This window comes from Rhagoletis zephyria, unplaced genomic scaffold (assembly GCF_001687245.7).
Source record: "Rhagoletis zephyria isolate East Lansing unplaced genomic scaffold, Rhagoletis_zephyria_1.1 Rzeph_scaffold_00159, whole genome shotgun sequence".
Classification (NCBI taxonomy): domain Eukaryota; kingdom Metazoa; phylum Arthropoda; class Insecta; order Diptera; family Tephritidae; genus Rhagoletis; species Rhagoletis zephyria.
The window spans coordinates 238,741-260,030 of record NW_016157243.1 but is presented as its reverse complement, the minus strand read 5'-3'; the positions used below and the strand labels follow the sequence as shown (position 1 = coordinate 260,030).

The following is a 21,290-nucleotide window of genomic DNA, read 5'->3' as shown; positions in this document are numbered from 1 at the left end:
ACTAGATTGTAATAGTGATCAATTCAGATAAAGGCCTCCCCAACTTCCTCACCAAGTTTCATGACGAAATTCCTTAAACTTTCGCCGAAATCTCGACTGGTTCCGTTTTGGAAAGCCAACCCGATTTATCATCCATTTAACACACTTTTCGTTGTTGGAACAACACTTCCGAGTTACCTTGTATTCGCTACACATAAAATGATTTTGGTCTCCTTTATTTCTTGTTGTTAGGTTTCTGTTATAATTTAATTACCGTTTTTAATAGTACGATGTTCTGATTTTATTACTATACTTGATGTTCTCATAACATAATTATTTTAAGCTTCCAACTCCAAGGCAACACCAATCTTGTGACCACCAGCATTGAAGTTCTTGCCATCGATCAAGGCGGATAGACTGACTGTGATGCCGTCGCGTACCCGCTGTTGGTAGCCCAAACCAACTTGGCTGGCATTGTTCACCTTCGCGCGGACATTGATGTCATCGTCGATGAGGTACTTGCCTCCAAGTGCGAATGTGGTGTTGTTACCACCAGATGTCCATGATAATTGGACGCCAACATCGAGTTTGGGAGTGCACTTTTGGAAAATGGAGCCCGTAAATTGTTGGCCATCATTGCTGTAAACAAAGTAGAAACAATTGAAACAACAACTTAATTAAAAAGGCAAAGGTTGTAGTAACTTACACAGCTGTGTGGAGCACGAAGTCCTTGGCTGCATAGCCCAAGGCAAAGTTGTTGGTTTTCAAAGAGTTATTTTGGGTATCGAATGCAGTCTGGTAACCAGCCAACCAGCCTTCATAACCCAAAACAGCTGAAGCGTTAATCAGTGGACCATTCAGATCAACATTCACGTCCGAATCGACTTTAACATTTTCGTGACCGTAGGCAGCCTTGAACTTGCCAGTTTTGTTGCTTCAAAATATATAAGAAAGTTGTTTTCGTTAGTAAAGATGTCACATTTTTACATGCAATGATTTTACTCACCCAGATTGAGGAGCGAATGTAGCTTCGAATGCAAGCTTCAATCCTTCCAGCAACTTGTCTTGGACCGACACTTCGGTGAACAAAGTGTTGTCTGTGTTCCATCTTTCGGTTAAACTCAAGCCATAGTCCTTAACTTTGTATTTTGTCTCCAAAGAACCGAAGACTTTTCCAGACTCCTGGTTGGAGTGACCGGCTGTGTTGAATTCAATGCCAGATGGTGTCTTGGTTTTACAATCCAACTTCCAGAGACCAAAGTGGTAGCCTTTGCTGAAGACGTCGCGGGCTTGTTTGCCAAGATCTGGGTATGATGGAGGAGCCATCTAATAATGCAGGTATGTATAAAATTTAAGATACACGCGTGTTATTATAAAAATCTGCAGATCTAAAATATAGATACTTATACATTCGATTTTTATTTAATTTTGTGTTATGATGTAAAAATCAGTACTAAAATTTTGATATTTCTGATGGAAAGACAGACAGAAAAGCACTCGTAAAAAGTAAATATTTCAGGAAGGTTTCGCAAAGGGTCCAGTTGGCAATTATTTTAACTAAGTGGCAAATTCATATAAGCATTACAAGAAATATGTTTGCAGATTGAAAATGATGCACATGTACAATGTGTATATGTATACCAAACATACATACACATTAACATGCCATAGCGCATATCTGCAGGAACGTAAATAAATTATATATATAGCTTATATATATAGCTTAATTTTTAACCCCCCTCCCCCTCGGTGGCCTGTATATATATAGTATATTTCCAGACTCCCCTCCCTCTACAACTTTCACGTAGTAATTCATTTCTTTCTAACACAACGTAAACAAAAATATTTGGCTTATATGTACTGTTACTCACAAAATTGAGCGTACGCCTCTTTTTTTGTTAATTTTCGCAGTTTTATATGCTAAAATTTTTTTGTTAATTTTGTATTAAAATATGGCCTATATTTTAGCAAACCCCATTTAAATCCATCTTGCTCGTGACGGCAAGAGTGCATGCATACCTATAATTACAAGTGGAAAAAATATTATCAAGATAAAACTTATGTCAAGATATATCGTAACTAAAACTTAATTTATAGAAACAAAAGTCATGTGGGTTTAAAAAGCGCCAAACACTGCGCGCCATATTTGAATGGAGCCAAAAAAAAAACGCTAGATTTCCTTAGAGGATATTGACTACGATATAAAAACCTAAGTCCCCCGCCCCTCATTGTGACCAAGCGTAGTATTTTTAAGATCACCCTCCCCCACTGAACGGGACACGTAGTATGGGTACGTTCCCTTACCACGAAGTAAACAGCATGAACTCCACTGCAACCACACACAGTGATGAACGTTGAAGACCATATAAAGTAAACCACAAAGGTCGTTGAACGCTGCCGTCCAAACACATTTTATATAAATGTATTTGTATTTTACAAAACACGAATGACGTTACAAAGTAGCCGGCAAACTTATATGTGTAAAGATTGATCACTGATGTTTTAATGTTGCCGCATCTGCGTGCGAACTCCAAGCGAAACCAATGTGGGAATCCAAGAGAGAGTGAGAATGGAGAACGCTGAATCGATAGATATATAGGCGAATATATACGTTTGTTAAATGTACGGCGCGAAACTTTGATTGAGAGCTAATCGAGATACTTTATGCGATCAACCATTGATCGCGCATGTTTCAATTAGCTTTTACTGAGAGTATACCATAAATACCCCCCCTGGGGCTATATAGTGTATGTACATACATATGTATGTAAATAAGAGGAATTACTTACATACTTATTTACATAGGTACATATGTACATAGAATATATAAAGTAATGTTCAAATTGTATCTACCCCTAGAAATAACCTTACTGATTATTATATCTTATTCAACGAATTACCCGAGCTTAATTAATAGTAACTTAAAATCACAGTAAAATTCAATGGCTTTAAAAAATATTTGATTCGCAGCTCAAGACTCCTAATCCTACAGCAAAATTTAAACGTGGTCCGGCAGTTGCATTTTGTGACTTGTTCAAATTTTTACGGCATTAATGAAATCACCATCGCCGTCACGTGTTCTACAACAAAACTTAAAAATACAGTTGGGGAAGAAATCAGGCAACCTTCGAACAACGTCAGCAGACAAGTCACCTGCCAGCATATGCTTCACGAAAGCCTCACAAGAGAATATTAAAATATATATTATTCCGGGTGTCCATATAAATGTGTCTATGTCCTACACATGTGTGTACATACTTTCATATACTACATAGTATGTATGCAAATGTGTTAAATTAGAGGCAACGAAATTTTACAGAGCGTAAAAATATGAAAATGTTGTTGTTGAGTTGAACTGACTAAGAAATGCCGCAGCTAATAAAGCCAACACAAGGCACAAAACATACATTCAAACTTAGCAGTACATACATATATTAGCAATCACAACGGTAAAATTACAAATATTTAGTTTTTTCCTATGATGATGTAACACATTTTTATGTTGCATGGAAACGGGCTGTTATTGGGGGCATCACACTTATGTGCACATGCATACATATGTAGATATAAAGATTTGTAAATATGTACCTATCTGCAAGCACGTACAACTATTACCAAGCATTTGTAGACTCGTTAATTGCACTGTAGACTTGCCTCTTGTCCAGCTGAGTCAATGCCCCGCTTATCCCTGACCCTGTTTTTGTTTAACCAAGATGGCTGGAAGTAAAAATGAGCTAGAACTCGCGGTGGCACCTTCGAATTCGATTGAGGAATCATATCAGTGGACGAAGAGTACACGGACACTCACGATCTTGGTGATGAGATGTGTAGAAATGGTATTTTATAAATGGGAATAAAAATATACTGCAACGCCAACAATGGGGTTTGCTACACTAGCAGTGATGTTGGACTTTTGAAGGCATAGTAGCGTTCGCTAAACCACAGCAGTGGCATATTATTATGTACATCTTTATGTAATGCCTTTCTTCCACAGAAAAAGGTAATTCCAAAATGAGGGTTGTTTGTGGCAACAAAGAACACTTGAAAGGAAATATGCAACAAAGAAGGCGTAAAACAATGAATTAATCAAATTATGTTCTAAGGGAACAAACCGCTCTATTAATTTTGTAGCGAATGCTTGATTTGTATTATTTATTATTTGTAACTAGCTCAATATTAATCCGTTATGTACCCATTTTTTAAGTGACACCATTGACACCTTGGTATTGATTTGAATGACGTCAGAGGTTTTGAGTGAGCTTTAAAATACGTATAAAATCTCAATTTTTCAGCTCTAAGGTGTATTTATAATTATACTACCTAATCAGTTCGCATTAATTTCTGCTTTAAATGTCCAATAAATGTTTAGACAAAATATATTTTGCATAAGCCTAGGACATATACATACATATAAAGATATAAGGTGTGCTCCATTATCTTAAAATACTTAGCTGAAAGCTGCAAATTGCCATATCAGAACTTGTTCAAGATATCAGCAGCAAGGTTTGCTCCTCCATATATGTAAGTATGATTGTACATACAAGTTTATGTGCATATATATGTATTTAATAATGTATGACAGTGCGAAACCGAGAGTATCTACACACATTTGGATATTTGCTGAATTAAAGGTAATGTACTCTCACATGACAATCAGTGATCGGAAATTTGAAAGATAGCGAGTCATATTTTCCGGAAATTTCTTACCTATTTAATCGCTCCGATGATAACACCCACCCATTTAACAGCAATTTGGGAACGCGACGGAAAAATTGTTACAAATTAGACATCATTGCGAATATTTTCATAGTTCGTTACGTAACAGCGAAATATAGCAAATGAAGCCCTCTCCTATTTGGCGCTCTCAATGCGGTATATTCAGTTTGCCGGTCAATTACTTTAGCATACAATCTGCAACTGTTTATTGCAATATAGTAAAAGCCTTTGTTTATAAGTCAGTGACGAAATCTATACTCCAACATTTCATAAAGCCTAAATAAGGGATTAATAGCGAAGTAGAATGCCGGGAGGGGGAGGCGGTTGTAATAAATTAACCACACGTACACCACTCATAGCAATAACAATGAGCTAAACCTTTCTAGATGACTTTTCTCCTCAATAATCGAAAAAAAAACAGAGAGTAGCGAAAATAGTACGCTGGGTGCCCAGTTTATCTGCCTGCTGTCCCCTTAAAATGCACATAAGCCACCGTGAGACAGACACACGCACCCTTTTATAGGTTATGAAATCACTTTTCCGTCTCAAATTGGTTTTACCCAGCTCACGTTCTTGTGTAAATGCCGTCGAATATTTCACTTTTTATGCATTCCAAGCATTAATTATTTTCAATTTAACACTCGTTTAGGCAATTTTTTACTTACTTTTATTAAAAGTTTTGCGAGCTAGAACCAGGAGAAGAATGACCACGACGAACACCAAAAATTTTGTGAGCAGAATCAGCAAGATGAACTTGTAGTGACTAGTAGTAAATGCAAGAAAAATTCATCCGCAGCTGCCAGTGCGGCCAAGTCTTGCAAAATAGTGTTGCTAACCTCAGCGGTTGGCCATTTTCAAGGCGTATTTAATAGGCCTGCAGCCAATATTGATTGCCAAAAATCTCCAAAAGGATAGCATGCGCCCCTAACCACACGCAGCATCTAGTTACATTCCCCTCATACTGCAAGATTTGGCTGCTTAAACATTGCATGTGTTACTCTTCCCTGTTGTATACTTTTAGGTACCACTGCTTTTTATTTAGAGAATTTTAAGGGCAAAAATTCAACGTAGTGATTGTTAGAATTCCACTGCTGATTCAATACTTTTCGTGTAAAATCCTGTAAAAATGTGAAACAGCAAAATTTCTCTCTTAAGTGAGAGACAAAGTGAGTAACAACCAAAAAGTATGGGAACAAAAAAGCATTTTTCCTGGAAAAACGTCAAACAGCCGATCGCTTCACAGTTTTCATGATTTTACCACAAGAAAACGCTCGGGTCAAGGCGAATTTATACAAGGTGGTGTTACTGGCGAATTTAGCTTTTCGCCACGGTACTTCTTAATGTCAAGAACATGTGTTTGTTGTAAACAAGGCGAATTCTTATTATGCCTTGGGAATCTATACAAGGTGGTGCAAGGCGAATTTATACAAGGTGGTGTTGTAAAATCGGCTGATTTCTTCGCCTTACATGTATTTTGTTTTTGCATTTACTGATTTGACAGCACACCCATCAAAAGCAAACACAAAATATGCGCGTTCCTTATCTCCCAGAAATAGTCAGAAAAAGTCCGAAGTAGTCAGATTTAGTCCAAAAAGCGTTCCTTAACTCGAAAATGACAGCAAAAATGAGAGAGCAACAGTCAGTGAGAGCGACTCTCATCAGTCCGAAGTAGTCAGATTTAGTCAGAAGAATTTTTTCTGGCAAAATCCTGAAAAGTGTCAAACTCAACTGAATTTAAATTAACGGAAATTAAAGAATACGCAAAAAGTGAGAATAATCTAAAAAGTAAAAGAAATGAATTGAAATTGGAAGGAGGCAAAAAATAATTGATATAGCAAGTGTTTATTGTGCTTGTGCTTGTGTGAATGTGTTTTGTACATACATTTCTGTTCTTATTTGACGTTAGTTTTGTTGTTGCCATTCTTTGGACTAAAAATTTGGTTTTTTGCGTTCCTTTACTTTTCCTGTTACTCTCTTTTAGTGAGCGCATTTTGCTTACGCTCTGGCATTTTGACACTTTTCAGATTTTAGTCCAAAAAGATAAGGAATGAACCTAATACATGTAAACTATGGGGCGAATTGAGATTTGACATAACACCCACAATCCAAATACATGTGGTTATTGTTGTTGTAATCTAAATTCGCCAGTAACACCCCCTTGTATAAATTCGCCTTGGCACACCAATCAAAGCAAAAACAAAATACGTGTAAATTTTGGGGCGAATTGATATTTGACATAACACCCGTAATACAAAATACATGTGGTTGTTGTTGTTGTAGTCTAAATTCGCCAACAACACCACCTTGTATAAATTCGTCTTGGCCATTGTGCTGAGCGTAGATATAGCAAGAGCATAGACAGACGGCAGCGTTAATGCGGATTCAAATTCTGCCTTAACAGACGGCAGTAAAGCAGATTGACGAGCCGCAAGGTCGTGGGTTCGAGTCCCACGGCCACCAGAATTTTCATTTACTTATTTTTTATATAACATTTTTAAAGAAAATTAAACACTAAAAAATAAAATAAATGAAAATAAAATTAAGTATATAAATTAAACAAAATAAAAAAAATAATTAAATGCAAACAAAAAAAATTGGCAATCGCTCCAACCGCTGGTGATGAAACCTGGCACCTACAGACTTGTAGCACGCAACTCTCCACTCGGCTACCACGAACACCAAACTTGCTTTCTTGTACAGCTGGCCTTTTTGACCAGTGTTGTCATCGAAGATTCCCCTGATCCAAGTTAATTCCCAAAAATGTCGCGTATTTGTTCGGCTGCTTATGCGCATTTGAAAGAGGATAATCCATGAGTTAATGAAAATAAAGGCTGTTTATGCAAATAAGCGATCCCCGTTGTCACCCATATAAGTTTGCGCCTTTGCTGGATATTAAAAAAAACTCGGGAAAGATCGCTGATATCTCTCACAGTTTAAATCCGCTTTATGAACTTCCTTGAATATAAGTCGTTTCAGCAATGAGATTCTAGAAATCGCTATGTTATATTTCTATCGCTAAAAATCCGTAGCTGAATAACAACGAAGCCTAAAAATATGCAGCGCGAAAGGGGTTCAATATAAACCAGTGAGCATTATGGATGTCTTATGTTTTCCCTGAACGCGTTGTATATATTTAGGCACAAGCCTTAAGCATTTAGAGATTTTTAGCTATAGGAATTAAGTGTGACGATTTCTGGAATCCCTTGCAGATTTCTTTATGAGGCAATAGCCGTCATCGATTCGCCCCATGTTGTTGTTGTTGTAGCGGCACTACTAAGCCCCGCCTATTTCGATTTTTCCTTCAATAATTGTCGTCAAGCTCAACTAACGGTAGTCCCAGGAAACGGGCTGTTTCAATAGAGTCGGACCAAAGGGAGAGGGGTTGGATTGAGCTGGCATGTGAAGAGGTGGTTGGTGTCGTGCAGAGAGTCTGCACACGCCGGGTACTCATTGGGGATATTGGGGTCGAGTCTGGACAGGTAGCTGTTGAGGCGGACACTATCCAGACCGTAACTGAGCCAGGGTAACGCGTGTCTCTCTTGGCAGTTGAAGCTCCGTCACTACTACAGGTGGTGATTGGGCTCCGATGACGGCATTCATAGACCGCGAGTCGTGGTAGGCCGTGACCGACGCCCTATGACTGTCGTTGATCGCTCGTCGGTACGTCGTCGGGTTGGTCTGTATATATCTGGACCGCGTCTTTGTATACGAATAGTTGCCCCATGAAGTGCCTGGGCGCAGGCCCCTCCTCTAGCAAAGGTCTGTTGGGGTGTTGACATCTGTGGCATCCCACCAGAAACTGCTGGGTCCCACTGTGTAGGTGGTGCTCAGGCGACATCAGAACGCATCCTGTCGCTGTCCGGACAGGATATCATCCTGCGTTATGGCAAGCCTATAGCTTGCGACTTGAGGACCTTGTTGCGGCTCTGTACTTTGTTGAGGCGTTTGCGGTGCCACGAGTTAAGGCCCGTCCACATAAAACTTTGGCGTTGCGTTGGCGTTGGCGTCGCTTCAACAGCTGACTATGAATACATGAATTCAAGTGCAGCCGTCCACATAGCCAAAATTCGGCAACGCTCACGCCAACACAAAGCAAAAAGATGGCCAACTCTCATCTTTTCGCGTGCGTTGCTCGTCAGCTGTTGCAAATAAATAAAATTGTGTGAAATATTTTCCCTTTTTAATCAAGTGCAGGCCAGAAATATCGTTTTTAATGCAATTATTGATATTAAATATTAATTTATCTGTCGTTAGTATGCTAATTTAGTCGCCCAAGCATTCGCTGCCAAGCGTTCATTGTAGCAAGCATTCTTTTAACGTGCGTTCTGTCAAACCAACGCCAACGCCAAAGCCAATGCGAAAGTTCTATGTGGACCGGCCTTTATTTGGGTGTTTATGGCGTTAAAAGCCGTTGTTGTTCTGTGCACTTTATGCAAGCCATGCCGATGCTTCGCTGGCGTCAGGTGGTAGCTGAAGTACGGGAGTAGAAGGGCCTTGAGTATCTTCGCGATCGGGGAAAGGAGCGTTATCGGGCTTTTTGGCGGGTTTTCCCGTTTTCAGCAGTGGGACCACTCTCCCTGATTCCAACACATCAGGAGTGATAAGAGATCTGTTTCAGCTGGGAAATTTGAGCGGACTTTCGCGATGCGTCCCGTTCGTATGAAGCGCGCCACTGTGGCAGTGACTACCCTGCGGTACTGGCGTTTGACAGCGTGTACGTTTGAGGGTGTCACCATGATGTGCTATTTATCAGACCAGCGCTAGCAATTTTTTGGTCTGGCGAGCCGCTGCAGCCGCCTACAATCCTGGTGTGGGCGTCGTTGTTCATAGTGCAGAATGTCGAATCGTCTATCTACTCAGCCAATAGGTTTCCTTTGCGATCATTTGTCAGGCTTGAATCCACCTACTACCATTCGGTTTTCACCTCTTAGTAGCGCACCTATTTCAGGGTGATATCCTGCCGGATAGCAGCCGGATATTTCGAGCTCGACATCGCCTGACCGGACAGCTATGCCCTGACATTCTAGGGTAGCGTCCCTCGGGTTGATGTCTTCTACGATTAGACGATACTGCACTGTGCGGTGTAGGATGAACGCTAATCCTTCACCATCTCGCTCGCGGTCTTTACGGAGCAACTTGTAGACGACGCACTTCTACAGAGTTGAGTTGCTGTGCATGAAGACTGCTATCTCTCAATCTATGCTCAACGCCCTCCCGGAGAAGAACGATTCGAAGCAATCCGGCTGCAAGGTAGTGCTCATGGACGTGAAATAATTGAAGGGTATCGCCGATCTAAATGGGGTTAGGTCGCCGAAACAACAGCCTTTGGTCGGGTAAAACCCGAGTCATTATAAGGAAAGTTTACCTACAAAATACATACATATGTACATAAGGGTGGTCCTTAAATGTAGGAAGCAAATTTTTACATCAGATTTCCCAACCCCTAAGTCGATACTACTACAGTCGGAGATAATAATAACAATAATAATAGATTGGCGCTTACATATATGTTAGTGTTAGGCCGAGCTTCTCCTCCGATTTGTGGCGTGCGCCTTGATGTTGTCACACAAAGCTGAGGGACCTCCAGTTTTGCGCCGTCTCCGAACGGCGATTGTATTTTTATGAGAAGCTGTTTTTCATGGCAGAAGTACACCTGGAGGTTTGCCATTGCCTACCAAGGAGCGACTGCTGTTAAGAAAACACATTTTTTTTTTAATTTTTTTGCGATGTTACTTTGACCAGGGCTTGAACCAGGCCCTGCGGAGCGGAAGCGCGCACTGCTTACCACCACGCCACAGCGGCCGCCGGAGATATCATATATAAATTTTGGTCCCGATTAAGGCGTGTCGCACAGGGGGCAAAGATCAGATTCCTCTATGGAGACTCAAATTATTACTTTTTTTACCTTCCTCTTATTAGCTCGGGATGTAACTATGTAATATTGATGCGCCTAAAAGATGCAGCGATTTCTATTACCAAATTACATACTGATGACAGTACGAATGGCAATTATAATAGGGAGGTTTTAAATTTTTAAACTATAATTTTTTCATCTAGTACCCAAAATTTTTTCATTTTTTGGGTCTATAGAGGCTCTGGCCTTAACCGACTCCAATCGGGACCAAAATTTTTATGTGATATCTGTGACCGTGTTATTACCGATTGAGGGGGTGAGACTGAAAAAAGTCGTTAATTTGATTATTTAAGGACCACCCTAATGTACATGCCTACATATCTTTACTTTAAAGGTGGCCACAAACAGATGCGATACTACTGGTGCGATACAAGAATTTACGATATGCGATGAATACAAACAACAGTATTCGGAATATAAAGATTGCCTTAGTTCACAAAGGCCCAAACCAACATTTTTTTTTTTATTTTACAAGAGAAGCAAAAAAAAAATATAGAAAGAGTATTACGTAGGGGTATTTAAAAAGTGGCATGCAACTCCGATTTTTTAAATTTTTATTGAAGGTGTATTTGAATACCTCCTACCAAAATATTTGAAAAACTGAATTTCGAAAAAAGTGTTGGTTGGGGCCTTTGTGAATTAAGATGGCGATATGTTTTTATGTACATATAACTTATTTACTATACAAAATTTGGGAAGTTATTTATTTATGTTGTAAATAAATAAAAATATTTATTCTGTATTTAAAATTTACTAGAAATGTTTTTAAATTTCTTTCTTTGCAATTTTGTTTAACATAGTTTGCCTTTTGCACAACAATAATTGCGCATTATGTATATGCACATACACACGTATATACATATATGCATATTCATATAAACAAACAAACATATGTACATACATATGTAGGCATTGTATTTACGTACAAAATTTTCTCGGTTTTTTGTTTATTTGTTATGCCTTCTTTAGCGCACTTTTACTTAACTCGGAAAATGTGCTAGAGATTTCGAGTAAAACACTTACAAATGCAGCAAAACACAAAGGCGCAAACAACAAAAATAAAATAAATTGAAAAATTGAAATCCACAACGGTCTATTGGCGCGCTACAATTTGATTTACCGTAATTTATAGCCTTATAAGTACTATGTGTATATTAACGGGTTGGAAATTCGTAATTAACTTCTGAATTATTAGAAATTTCTTCATCTTTTACCAATCAAAAATTAATAACTAAAAATTTTCGCAATAACCAATAAAAGCCCTTTCCCATACCTTTTCCGTAACTTCTGCGATCAGAACTCACTTTAGGGTGCACATCATCAGGTATATGTGTACAAAAAAAAAACAACTAAAAATAAATTCCTTTTGATACATAGTACATCTGCAATGTAGGCTCACACATATGTATATAAGCAGCATCGGAGCACATTTCGGATGAGTTAAAGAGATAATTGAAAAACGTTCGCAATCGCAGAAACACGTCAATCAGCTATTGCAATCAATTCCGTTCAATTAAAATCTTCACCGTGAAATTCCCAAAGAGTATTCAAAGTATCAAAAACTGTGAAATCAATTTAAGCAAAAGCATAAATCAAAAATAAGCAGTGCATTAAATTTGCGCTCTATTTATTTACACGCAACTAAATAAGACGAATACAGCCCAAAAATTATTGAACTACACGAATTATCAGCCAAATACAGTTCTGCGCCGCGCGGTGCAGCTGAAAAATTTGTAAGTAAAATGCTAAAATCAAGTATTGAAGTTGATCCACTGCTGGGCCGCAGCCTGGTGACCACGGAGCCGCTAAAGAAGGGCGACATAGTTGTGGAAGAAACACCCTTCGCGCTGGGTCCCAAACAGAATAGCGGTATTGTTTGTCTCGGTTGTTATCGCGATTTGATTTTCGGTGAAGATGGCGATTCACTGGATCGCTGCGAAACGTGTGATTGGCCATTGTGCAGTGCGTGCTTTGATTCGCCCGATCATGTCGGTGAGTGTGAGATATTTGCCAAAGCAAAAGTCCATTTTGCCGGAAATGTAAGCGAGGATGGAGTTTGCACACAACTGGATTGCATAACACCTTTGAGGTTAGTGAAAAAAATTCATTTATTCGGTTCCCTTTTTCCGCCGCTTTTTTTGTGTTTATTTTTTTTTGTTTTTTGTGGTTGTGAGCGATCAACTTTTTTTTTTTGTTTACATTACATCTTGGCAAAGAAAAACATTTGCTCGCATGTAAACAAAAAAAAAAAAACAAAAACAAAAAGCAAACAGGCGGCGTACCGGAAGCAGGTGACACTTGTGTTTATACCGGCATTTTTTTTAATAATGTGAGTATCACTTCATTGCAACTGCATTTGAGAAGGTGAATGGCCCTTTTTCCTTTTAAACTAGGTGTTCTCCTTGCCGGAATATCATTACAAACAAACCCTGCAACCTCCGCACAAAATAAATTGTATATTTTTTTATTTTTTTTAGTTCTTTGCAAGTTTTTTTTTAGGTGGTAAAACACCAAAGCGTAGTAGTTGGAATATTTGCTGTTTGTTTACATATTTCAACTAAAGAAATTCATTAATTTTTATCTGAAACAATTTTTTTTACGAAAAAAAATCACGTATACGTAGTAGAATCGCTGGCATCGAAAAATTTTTAAGAGAAATAAAATTCCAAAATGACATATTTTTAAAGCTTTCAAAACCCCTTTGCTTTTTTATTTAGATCGATGGTATTTTTGTTTTTAAAACCATGCTGAATATATTAGATACGCATGTAGAATGTACATACACACACATACATATAAAGTGGTGTTAAAAAAATTTGCAAGTGAAACGCCTGTTTTACAAAAGCTGCCGCCAAATACCAGCTTTTAAGGTAACAGTTGTATTCCTTTTTGCTAATTTGCAAAGTGCATCTAAATTTTCAACTTCTAAATCAGATTTTTCAGAGTTTGTTTGAGTATGCAGTTTTATGGCCCACAAATGTGATTGTTTCGCGGTGTACAACGGTACAACGGTTTATGGCATAAAAAGCAATGGGGGGATAAATAAAAAAACTTTAGTATTAAAAAACGGTTCAATAAACAATTGTTTATTGTTACTGGAAGTCACTTAAAGTGAACCAGAGTTTTCCCGATTGAAAAATATTGATTTTCAAAAATTCCATACCATTGCTAAGAAAAGTTGTTCTTTTCCCCATACAAAATGCATGGAAAACTTTGAGCGACTTCTAAACATTTTTTGATTAAACAAAAACAAGTAATTGTTTAGCAAAAAACAAAACCGACTTCAATTCTCATATAAAAATTTTGAAGTTCCGTTAATTTCTTCATGATCCTATGATCGGATCTAAACCAAATTAGTGTGAGACCACTTTTGAGAAAATAATTATAGAAATCGGTTAAAGTGGTCCGAAGTTATGCGGTAACATACATAAAAAAAAAAAGAAAAATTCCGATGAATTGATAACCTCCTCCTTTTTTTGATGTCAGTTAAAAATAGGAGTGTATTTTTTTCGATATAGAACAGTGCTAGGGGATGAGATCATCAAAATTCCGACATAACTTATTTTGGACCACCCTAATGCACATATTTTATTCTTCATGATTATATTCTCTAACTAGAAAACTACTGTTAGATATATCTGTAGTATAAATTGCGTAGAATATATAAGATACACCAACAGTTGTATGTACATATTTTATAATCTGATTTTTGAGTTGCGCCTCTTTTTAACAGGGTGTGCGATATACTTGTACATACATAAATATGTATGTTGGTATGTTAAAGAGTTCTTTAAAAGCTCGATAATATTCCATGCGTGACTCCATGTTGGAGTTTTCGCAGGTTTTTTTTTTTAATTTTTTAAAGTTCTCTGCAAATTAAAATGTTACTCATACGCAACGTTGTACAACATTTTTGCCAAATCAACAACACAGTGAAATTTTATAACTATTTTTTTTTAATTTTTCACCGAATTAACATAAATAAGCACATATACATATGTATGCACAGATATGTATGTATGAACACATTCATGATCAGCCTCAACAAAAATGTATGCAAATGTTTACTTGCAAAAAGAATTGCACAAACCTATTATTGCGGTTAAGTGAAGCAAAACGAACTCATTTGTCACTATGTCAAAAAGGCAGCCAAAATCATCCGCCTACCAGCAAAATATACCAAAAGCTATGTCAACACACCCACCAACGCACATACATATGCAACATATGTATGTATGTTATATATTGCAAATTCTTGCAAATCTTCAAACCTTCGACTAGTGTTCATACTAGGCCTTTTAGTATAAGACTCTTCATATTCATCATAATCATTTATGCACACCCATGCAAATATGTATGTACATATTTCCCTTGCCGTCTTCTACATTGCTGCAGAAAATCCACACCACAAAGCGGCTTGCGATGGTTTTGCTGCCGCATCTTTTGGGCACAAAAATTAATTTCAGTCTGTGAAATGGACACAGCAAAGACATTTCGCAGTTCTAATCGTACAGCCGTGCAGAGTAATTCAGTTTTAGGACGTTACTTGGTGGTGGAGAGTGCGGCAAAAGCAAACGATTTGCTAGTGGAAGAGCTACCTTTTGTACATGGCCCGAAATGTAATGGACCGACAGTGTGTCTGGAGTGCTACGCGCCAGTAAAATGTGATAGTAGTGCGGCGGAGCATCAACGTTGCGTAGCATGCAAGTGGCCTTTGTGTGTAAACTGCTCGGAGGCTGGAGCGGTGTTCCATTGCCGTTGGGAATGTGCGGTGTTTTGTGAGGCGCGTGTGAAATTTTTCCCTTTGCAAAGTGATGCAAACGGGTGTCCACAGTTGGATTGTGTAACGCCGTTGAGGTAGTGTTTGGTAGATATGTTTCATAGAGTGGTTCTGATAGCTAAAACTGACTTTTTATTTATATTCAGACCTAATTTGAAACAAAAAAATTTTGAATTTTTCTAACCAACAATTCCTTCAAACCCTGCTCAGTTGATTCATCTAAAGTTCGACTTTAGGTTTGAGCTTAAACTTTTGGTAGACATTTGTTAGATTGCAAGCTCTTCCAGATGTGAAAGTACAAAAACAAACATTTGTAATATCCTAATAGCACCTGGATAAGATCGTTTGCGCTTGCCACAATATTGATTTTGACACGACATAATCACCAACTACCTTCCAGAAACCACAGAAAAATCGACGTTGTCTTGAGAAGCTTGAAGGAAGGCTCGGTTAAAGGATCTTTTGCAGAGAAATCTTCAATGATAAATTTAGCCTTCCAGATAATTGCATTGTTTTCCAGATAACTGCCATTATGGAGGCTGCCGATCGGCTACTGATTTCGCGACGTAGACAATATAGCTAAATACCTGGCCTCGAAAGCAGAGAGAGAGAGAGAGAGAGTGGAAATATCTTTGACCATTCTAACCTAACTCAAAAGTATTCGCGCACGAAGGAAAAACCGAAACATTAATATAAAAAGCACTTAATGAAGCTTGGAGTTAAGACGTTTCTACTGAAAGGTTGAGCAGAAGAATTTAGTACCTTTACTTATTTTTTGTCATATCGCTTAAACAACATTTTGGTAAACAAAAATATGGCAGATTTTTTGAAATGCAAAAATGGTTTACTATTTGACAAAAAAAAAATACAAATCGCACATTTGGTGCAAGAGTGTCTTAATAAATAAATAAATCGGTGACCGAACATAACAGTTATTGACGAAAACTGTCATGGAGGAATTCACTAAGAAGGAAATGTTCTATAATTAAGTGATACATACCAATCGATTTCTTTTTTCACCGGGACTCAGATTTGAAAATAAATTTTTATTTAAAATTTTTATGAAAAAAAAAAAAAAATATTTTTGATTTTTATGTTATATGGCATAGACAACAGTTATTGAGAACTTTTATTTATTTTTTTTTAATAAAAGTTGTAACTGTTACGGTCCGTAAATAAATTTAAGTTAAGTATGCATATAGAAATGATCGTTAGCTGCGCTTCTATGTTATGTACAAATCTCATAGCTGTACCGATTACCAGTAACTCACTAGAACACAATAGTATTCATTTTTACTCTGCAAGTACATATACATATATAAATTCAAAACTATAAAGCTGCTTTTCTCGAGTTTTCGATTTTTTTTTTTTTTGTTATGCCACTCTTGCAGCAAATGTGCGTAATGTATGCCTTTGTCTATTTGTATTTGACAGAAAGCAAGCAATAATTGCTCGAGCTTTTAGCAAAAGTAGAATTCTATTTGATGAATTATCTAATGTGCGTCACTAGTGCTTTCAAATATATGGATGTACGGTGGTGGGCAAACAATTAGGGACGCGATATTTTAACAGATGTTGGCCATTTTTCTTTCAATGTTTAGTTTTTATGAAAGCATAACTGACTATCTAACAACAACCATGCTAAGCAAAATTTCAAACTTTGTACAAGATTTTCGACCTATTTCAACAAATGTTCATCAATATTTGGATTTTTTTAGAATTAAAAAAATGGGCAGTCTTATAGCCCATTACATTTTAGTGTAACGAAGTAAAGCTTGAAGTAGCTTTGTTTTGCATTGTCATTATTAAAGAAAAAGTTTCCAAAAAATTGGCCTTTATTATACTAAACTACATACCTAGAGCTTTTTCTAAAAATTCTTACTAAAAGGTTTGCAATTTTCCTAATTGTTGTACAAAGTTTGAAATAAGGATTTATATGGTTTTTTTTTTTTATAAGTACAGTGAGCTATACTTTCATAATAAAATAATAAAAGTTATATAAACAAAAGAAAAATAACCAAAATTTGTTAAAATGTCGTGTCTCTATTTATTTTCCCGACACTGTATGTATATATGAATGTAAGAATTTATGGACGCTTCATTCACGTTTCAGTAAAATTTTAAATCTGTTGATTTATCGTGACATTTTGCCATACTCATATATCACAAAACGGTACCTTGGCAATGCGATAAAGGGAAATTTTATGTGGCTAAGCTTTTAACAAATATTGGACCTGAAAAAGGAAACTACTTAGGTGACGCGTTTAAGAAAAAATTAAATAAAAATGTCTTGCGTTAATTTTTGGCTACCCTGAATTTCAGAGAAGTTTAGATTTTTTTATCAGAATGTGTCAAAGCTAAAGTAATATCGGGGCTATGCGCCACTGTTTGGTTAACTGTTTACTTTCTCGAAAACATTCAAGCAGCATTTAGGTTTTTAAAAAAATATTTATATTATGTCCCTTATTATGAGTTGCATTCGATTTTCGAATTTCGCTGGTTAGCGAAGATCGAGAATTTGAAATTCGTATTATGAGCTATGCAATACTTAGTTGGCACGAACTCTGAGAACAAATCGTGGAGCTGTTGATAGTTTAAAGATAAATTAAATAGATTTGGCTTTGTAAAGAAAAAAAACATCTCAGAGGTGAAAAATAAACTATTGTGAACAATCTAAACGATCGAAATTAACATTTTTTTTTGTTTTCATGTTTCTTAATATTTTTCTATAATTTTCGAGGTAAAATTTCCATACATATTCGACCTTTTTTTGATTTTTCAGTCTTTTCTTCTGAATTTGTTTGAATTTTTTGTAATCGTTTTGGACACGTTATGTTGAAAAATTTATATCTCAAAGTAATGATCGGATATTGATCGGAAATATTTTTAATCCGAGAGTAGATTGATGTTAGTTAAAAAAAAAAAAATCAGAATATGCAGGAAATATTTGCGAGCATTTAATTGTAAACATCCCTGAGATCCAATAAAATTAACAAAAACACCGAAACAGGTAGACAAAGAAAGGCTAACATATCGCTAGCTTAGAGTGAAAAGTTGCCAAGTCCCAATATAAAAATTGTACAGGAGAGGAAAAAACTTCTTATAGCCATTTTCTGCAAGTATTTCACAAAATTTTGAGTACAACATTTTGCCTGTTTAAAGCAAAGCAAAAATCCATACGAATCAGAGAGATTCGATCTTTATTAAAAGATTTCGTACTATTTTGGCCTTATCGAATTTTCGGACCTTTTTTTGGGCTTAGCAAATTTTCCTTTCATTGAATGAGAAAACATAAAACAAGGACTGTTACCCTTTTCGAAACGATGGATTTTTAATTTTTGTAGCCTCCTTTATCAAAATAAGAGTTTTCATAAAAAGTGGACTTAGCAAATGTTCACTCTAAGCTAGCGACATCCAGTCATTGTTTGGTCAAATAGGTTCAAATCGAGTTATTTGAGTTTGGTTCTGGACCGTGATTTTTTAACCCTGATAATGCTCTCTGTTCCCGATTCCGTAACGATTTTTTCCATCAAAATGACATAGGTAGAAAGGTCAGTTGGTATAAAATTTTACTCCGTTTGTTTAGATATAAATTCTCTTTAATTTTGGAATCTAGAAATTATTGTTGAGACTGACTTACCTACCATTGACCACCTCTATCTTCTTGCAGGGTCCTTCTTGCCAAGGAATCTGATCCCGAGCGTTGGGAACGTGAAATCGCACCTATGGAATACCACAATGAAGAGCGTCGTCAATTGAGTGATATATGGAATGCCGATTTTATAAATATTGCACAATATCTACGTGGACCATGCCGCCTGGCTGACCGTTTCTCCGAAGATCTTATTATGCAAGTGGTGGGCATCCTGGAGGTGAACGCGTTCGAGGCACGTACGCCACAAGGACATACGCTGCGTTGCCTCTATCCGATTACCGGCATATTGGCGCATAATTGTGTACCAAATACATTTCGCACCATACATCCCAGTGAGGGGTACAAGTAAGTTTACAAGCACCATCTAGGTACAGGGTTAAAAAAATATAGATGTTTTAATTGTCTCTTTTCTTTAAACTCACAGGATTCGCTTGCGCGCCATGTGTGATCTGGGCGAGGGTCAACAGCTGCAGCACTCCTACACATACACTTTAAATGGCACCGCCCAGCGGCAGGAGCACCTGAAGACCGGCAAATTCTTCACATGCGAATGCAAACGTTGCAAAGATCCTACAGAATTAGGCACAAACTTCAGCACATTCAAGTGCAGTAAATGCGAAGATGGTTGGCTACTACCGACAGATCCGTTGGGTAGGTTTGATCAAAAGCTTATTTGTTGTAATTCATTGTTTCGCATTTCGCACAAATTCTAATACAGATTCCACTTGCGACTGGAAATGCACACTTTGCACCTTCAAAACCTCCAATAATGCCATACAGAAGGCGCTATCGGTTATACAGTCGGAAGTCGCTACCATCCAAGCAATGGAACCTAGCCCACAAAAACTACAAGAAACGGAAAAACTGATGCGGAAATATCGTGTCGTTTTGCATCCTCAACATTTCGTACAAATTGGTCTTCGACAGAGTCTCATTGAAATGTATGGTCGCGTCGCCGAATATGAATTGGCAGAGCTGCCCGATGTCATGCTCGAGCACAAGGAAGGGCTCTGCCGGCTGGTATTGCGTGTTTTGGAAGTCTTCGAACCGGGTTTGAGTCGCACACGAGCTATGATGCTGTACGAGTTGCATGTGCCACTGGTATTGCTGGCCAAAAGCGGTTTCATAGCCGGCGTCTTGTCAGCAGAGGCGTTGAAGCAGAAATTGCTGGACGTCATCGCATTACTCAAAGAATGTGTCGACATATTGCAGTACGAGGATCCGGAGACGCAAGAGGGCAATTTATGCAAAGTGGCCCAGCAGGCAATGGAACAGCTTACGCAGAGTGTGGAGGGTTTAACTGGGGATGAATGATTACAATTATGGCACTCTTAGGTTAAATACATATTTCTATAAGTATTCAAAAAAATCGTTTACATTTTATTTATTTTTTGTCTATTACTAAATAATTAAATTATTAAATTATGTAGTTACGATGATATAAATCTGCGAATGTTAATTACGAATCGGATGTATGTACATACATTAGTCTTTTCAAAATTAAAAAAAAAAAAAAAAATATCTTTGATACCCGGAAAAAGGTTATTTAGAAAGTAAACGAATACTATATACCGGGAATCAGTGGCATTCAAGTGGTTTGCTGGAAGATCGTCATGGCGCATAAAATCAAATAGCCGAGAAAAAAGTGAATAGCGTTTAGTTAGGTTTACCATTGTACAAAAAGCCATGCCCATAAATCGTCATTAAGATGAACTAACGGTAGACCCAGAAAACATCCTGTTTCAACGAGGTCAGACCAAAGGAAAACGAGTATTAGCACAGTGGGCTGAAAAGGGCAAGTGAAGAGCAAGTTGGTGTCATGTGGAGGGTCTGCACAAACAGGACTTATATTGGGTATGTTGGGGCACAGTCTGGATAATTAGCAGCTTAACATGCCACAGTATCCAGACCTTAAGTACATCAGAGTTACGCCGGTATATCGAGGCAACTGAAGTTCTTTCTCTGCAATAGAGTATTAGTAAAGTTGGTCATAGTCCCTCTTTCATGACCTCACTGTACAAGATTGGGTCTTCTGGCTAGACGATGTCAGGTTCGCTCTCGCCCGCTCGTTCATAGGGGCACAAGTGTATGTTTGGGTGTTGTCTACGGCAGCGGTATGTAGTAGATGGTGTTCAGGCGAAATCAGAAGGCATTCCATTGCAGTTCGGAGTGCAGTGTTCTGACAGGTCGATAGCCCCATTCAATGTGCCATGTTGTTGTTGTAGCGGCTCCTAAACCCCGCTCGG

The 21,290-nt window shown here is 37.6% G+C and overlaps 2 protein-coding genes across 3 annotated transcripts; one reads left to right on the top strand and one right to left on the bottom strand.

Annotated features, from left to right (window-relative positions):
• Positions 1-196: 196 nt before the first annotated feature.
• Positions 197-5,527, bottom strand: porin (voltage dependent anion channel porin). Its single transcript, XM_017606188.1, has 4 exons — positions 5,361-5,527; positions 986-1,305; positions 686-913; positions 197-618 (listed from the first exon to the last, which is right to left on the bottom strand). Exons 2-4 carry the CDS (start codon positions 1,303-1,305, stop codon positions 318-320), a joined length of 849 nt encoding a protein of 282 aa, XP_017461677.1. The 5' UTR covers positions 5,361-5,527; the 3' UTR covers positions 197-317.
• Positions 3,250-20,722, top strand: SmydA-3 (SET and MYND domain containing, arthropod-specific, member 3). 2 transcript variants are annotated; one of them, XM_017606167.1, is made up of 5 exons: positions 3,250-3,428; positions 11,987-12,698; positions 19,060-19,389; positions 19,469-19,695; positions 19,763-20,722. In XM_017606167.1, the coding sequence occupies exons 2-5, from the start codon at positions 12,352-12,354 to the stop codon at positions 20,356-20,358; spliced, it is 1,500 nt and encodes a 499-aa protein (XP_017461656.1). In that variant the 5' UTR covers positions 3,250-3,428; positions 11,987-12,351; the 3' UTR covers positions 20,359-20,722. The 2 variants fall into 2 exon arrangements, with proteins under 2 accessions (XP_017461656.1, XP_017461650.1); XM_017606161.1 differs by lacking the exons at positions 3,250-3,428; positions 11,987-12,698 and adding an exon at positions 15,069-15,466.
• The last annotated feature ends 568 nt before the right edge of the window (positions 20,723-21,290 follow it).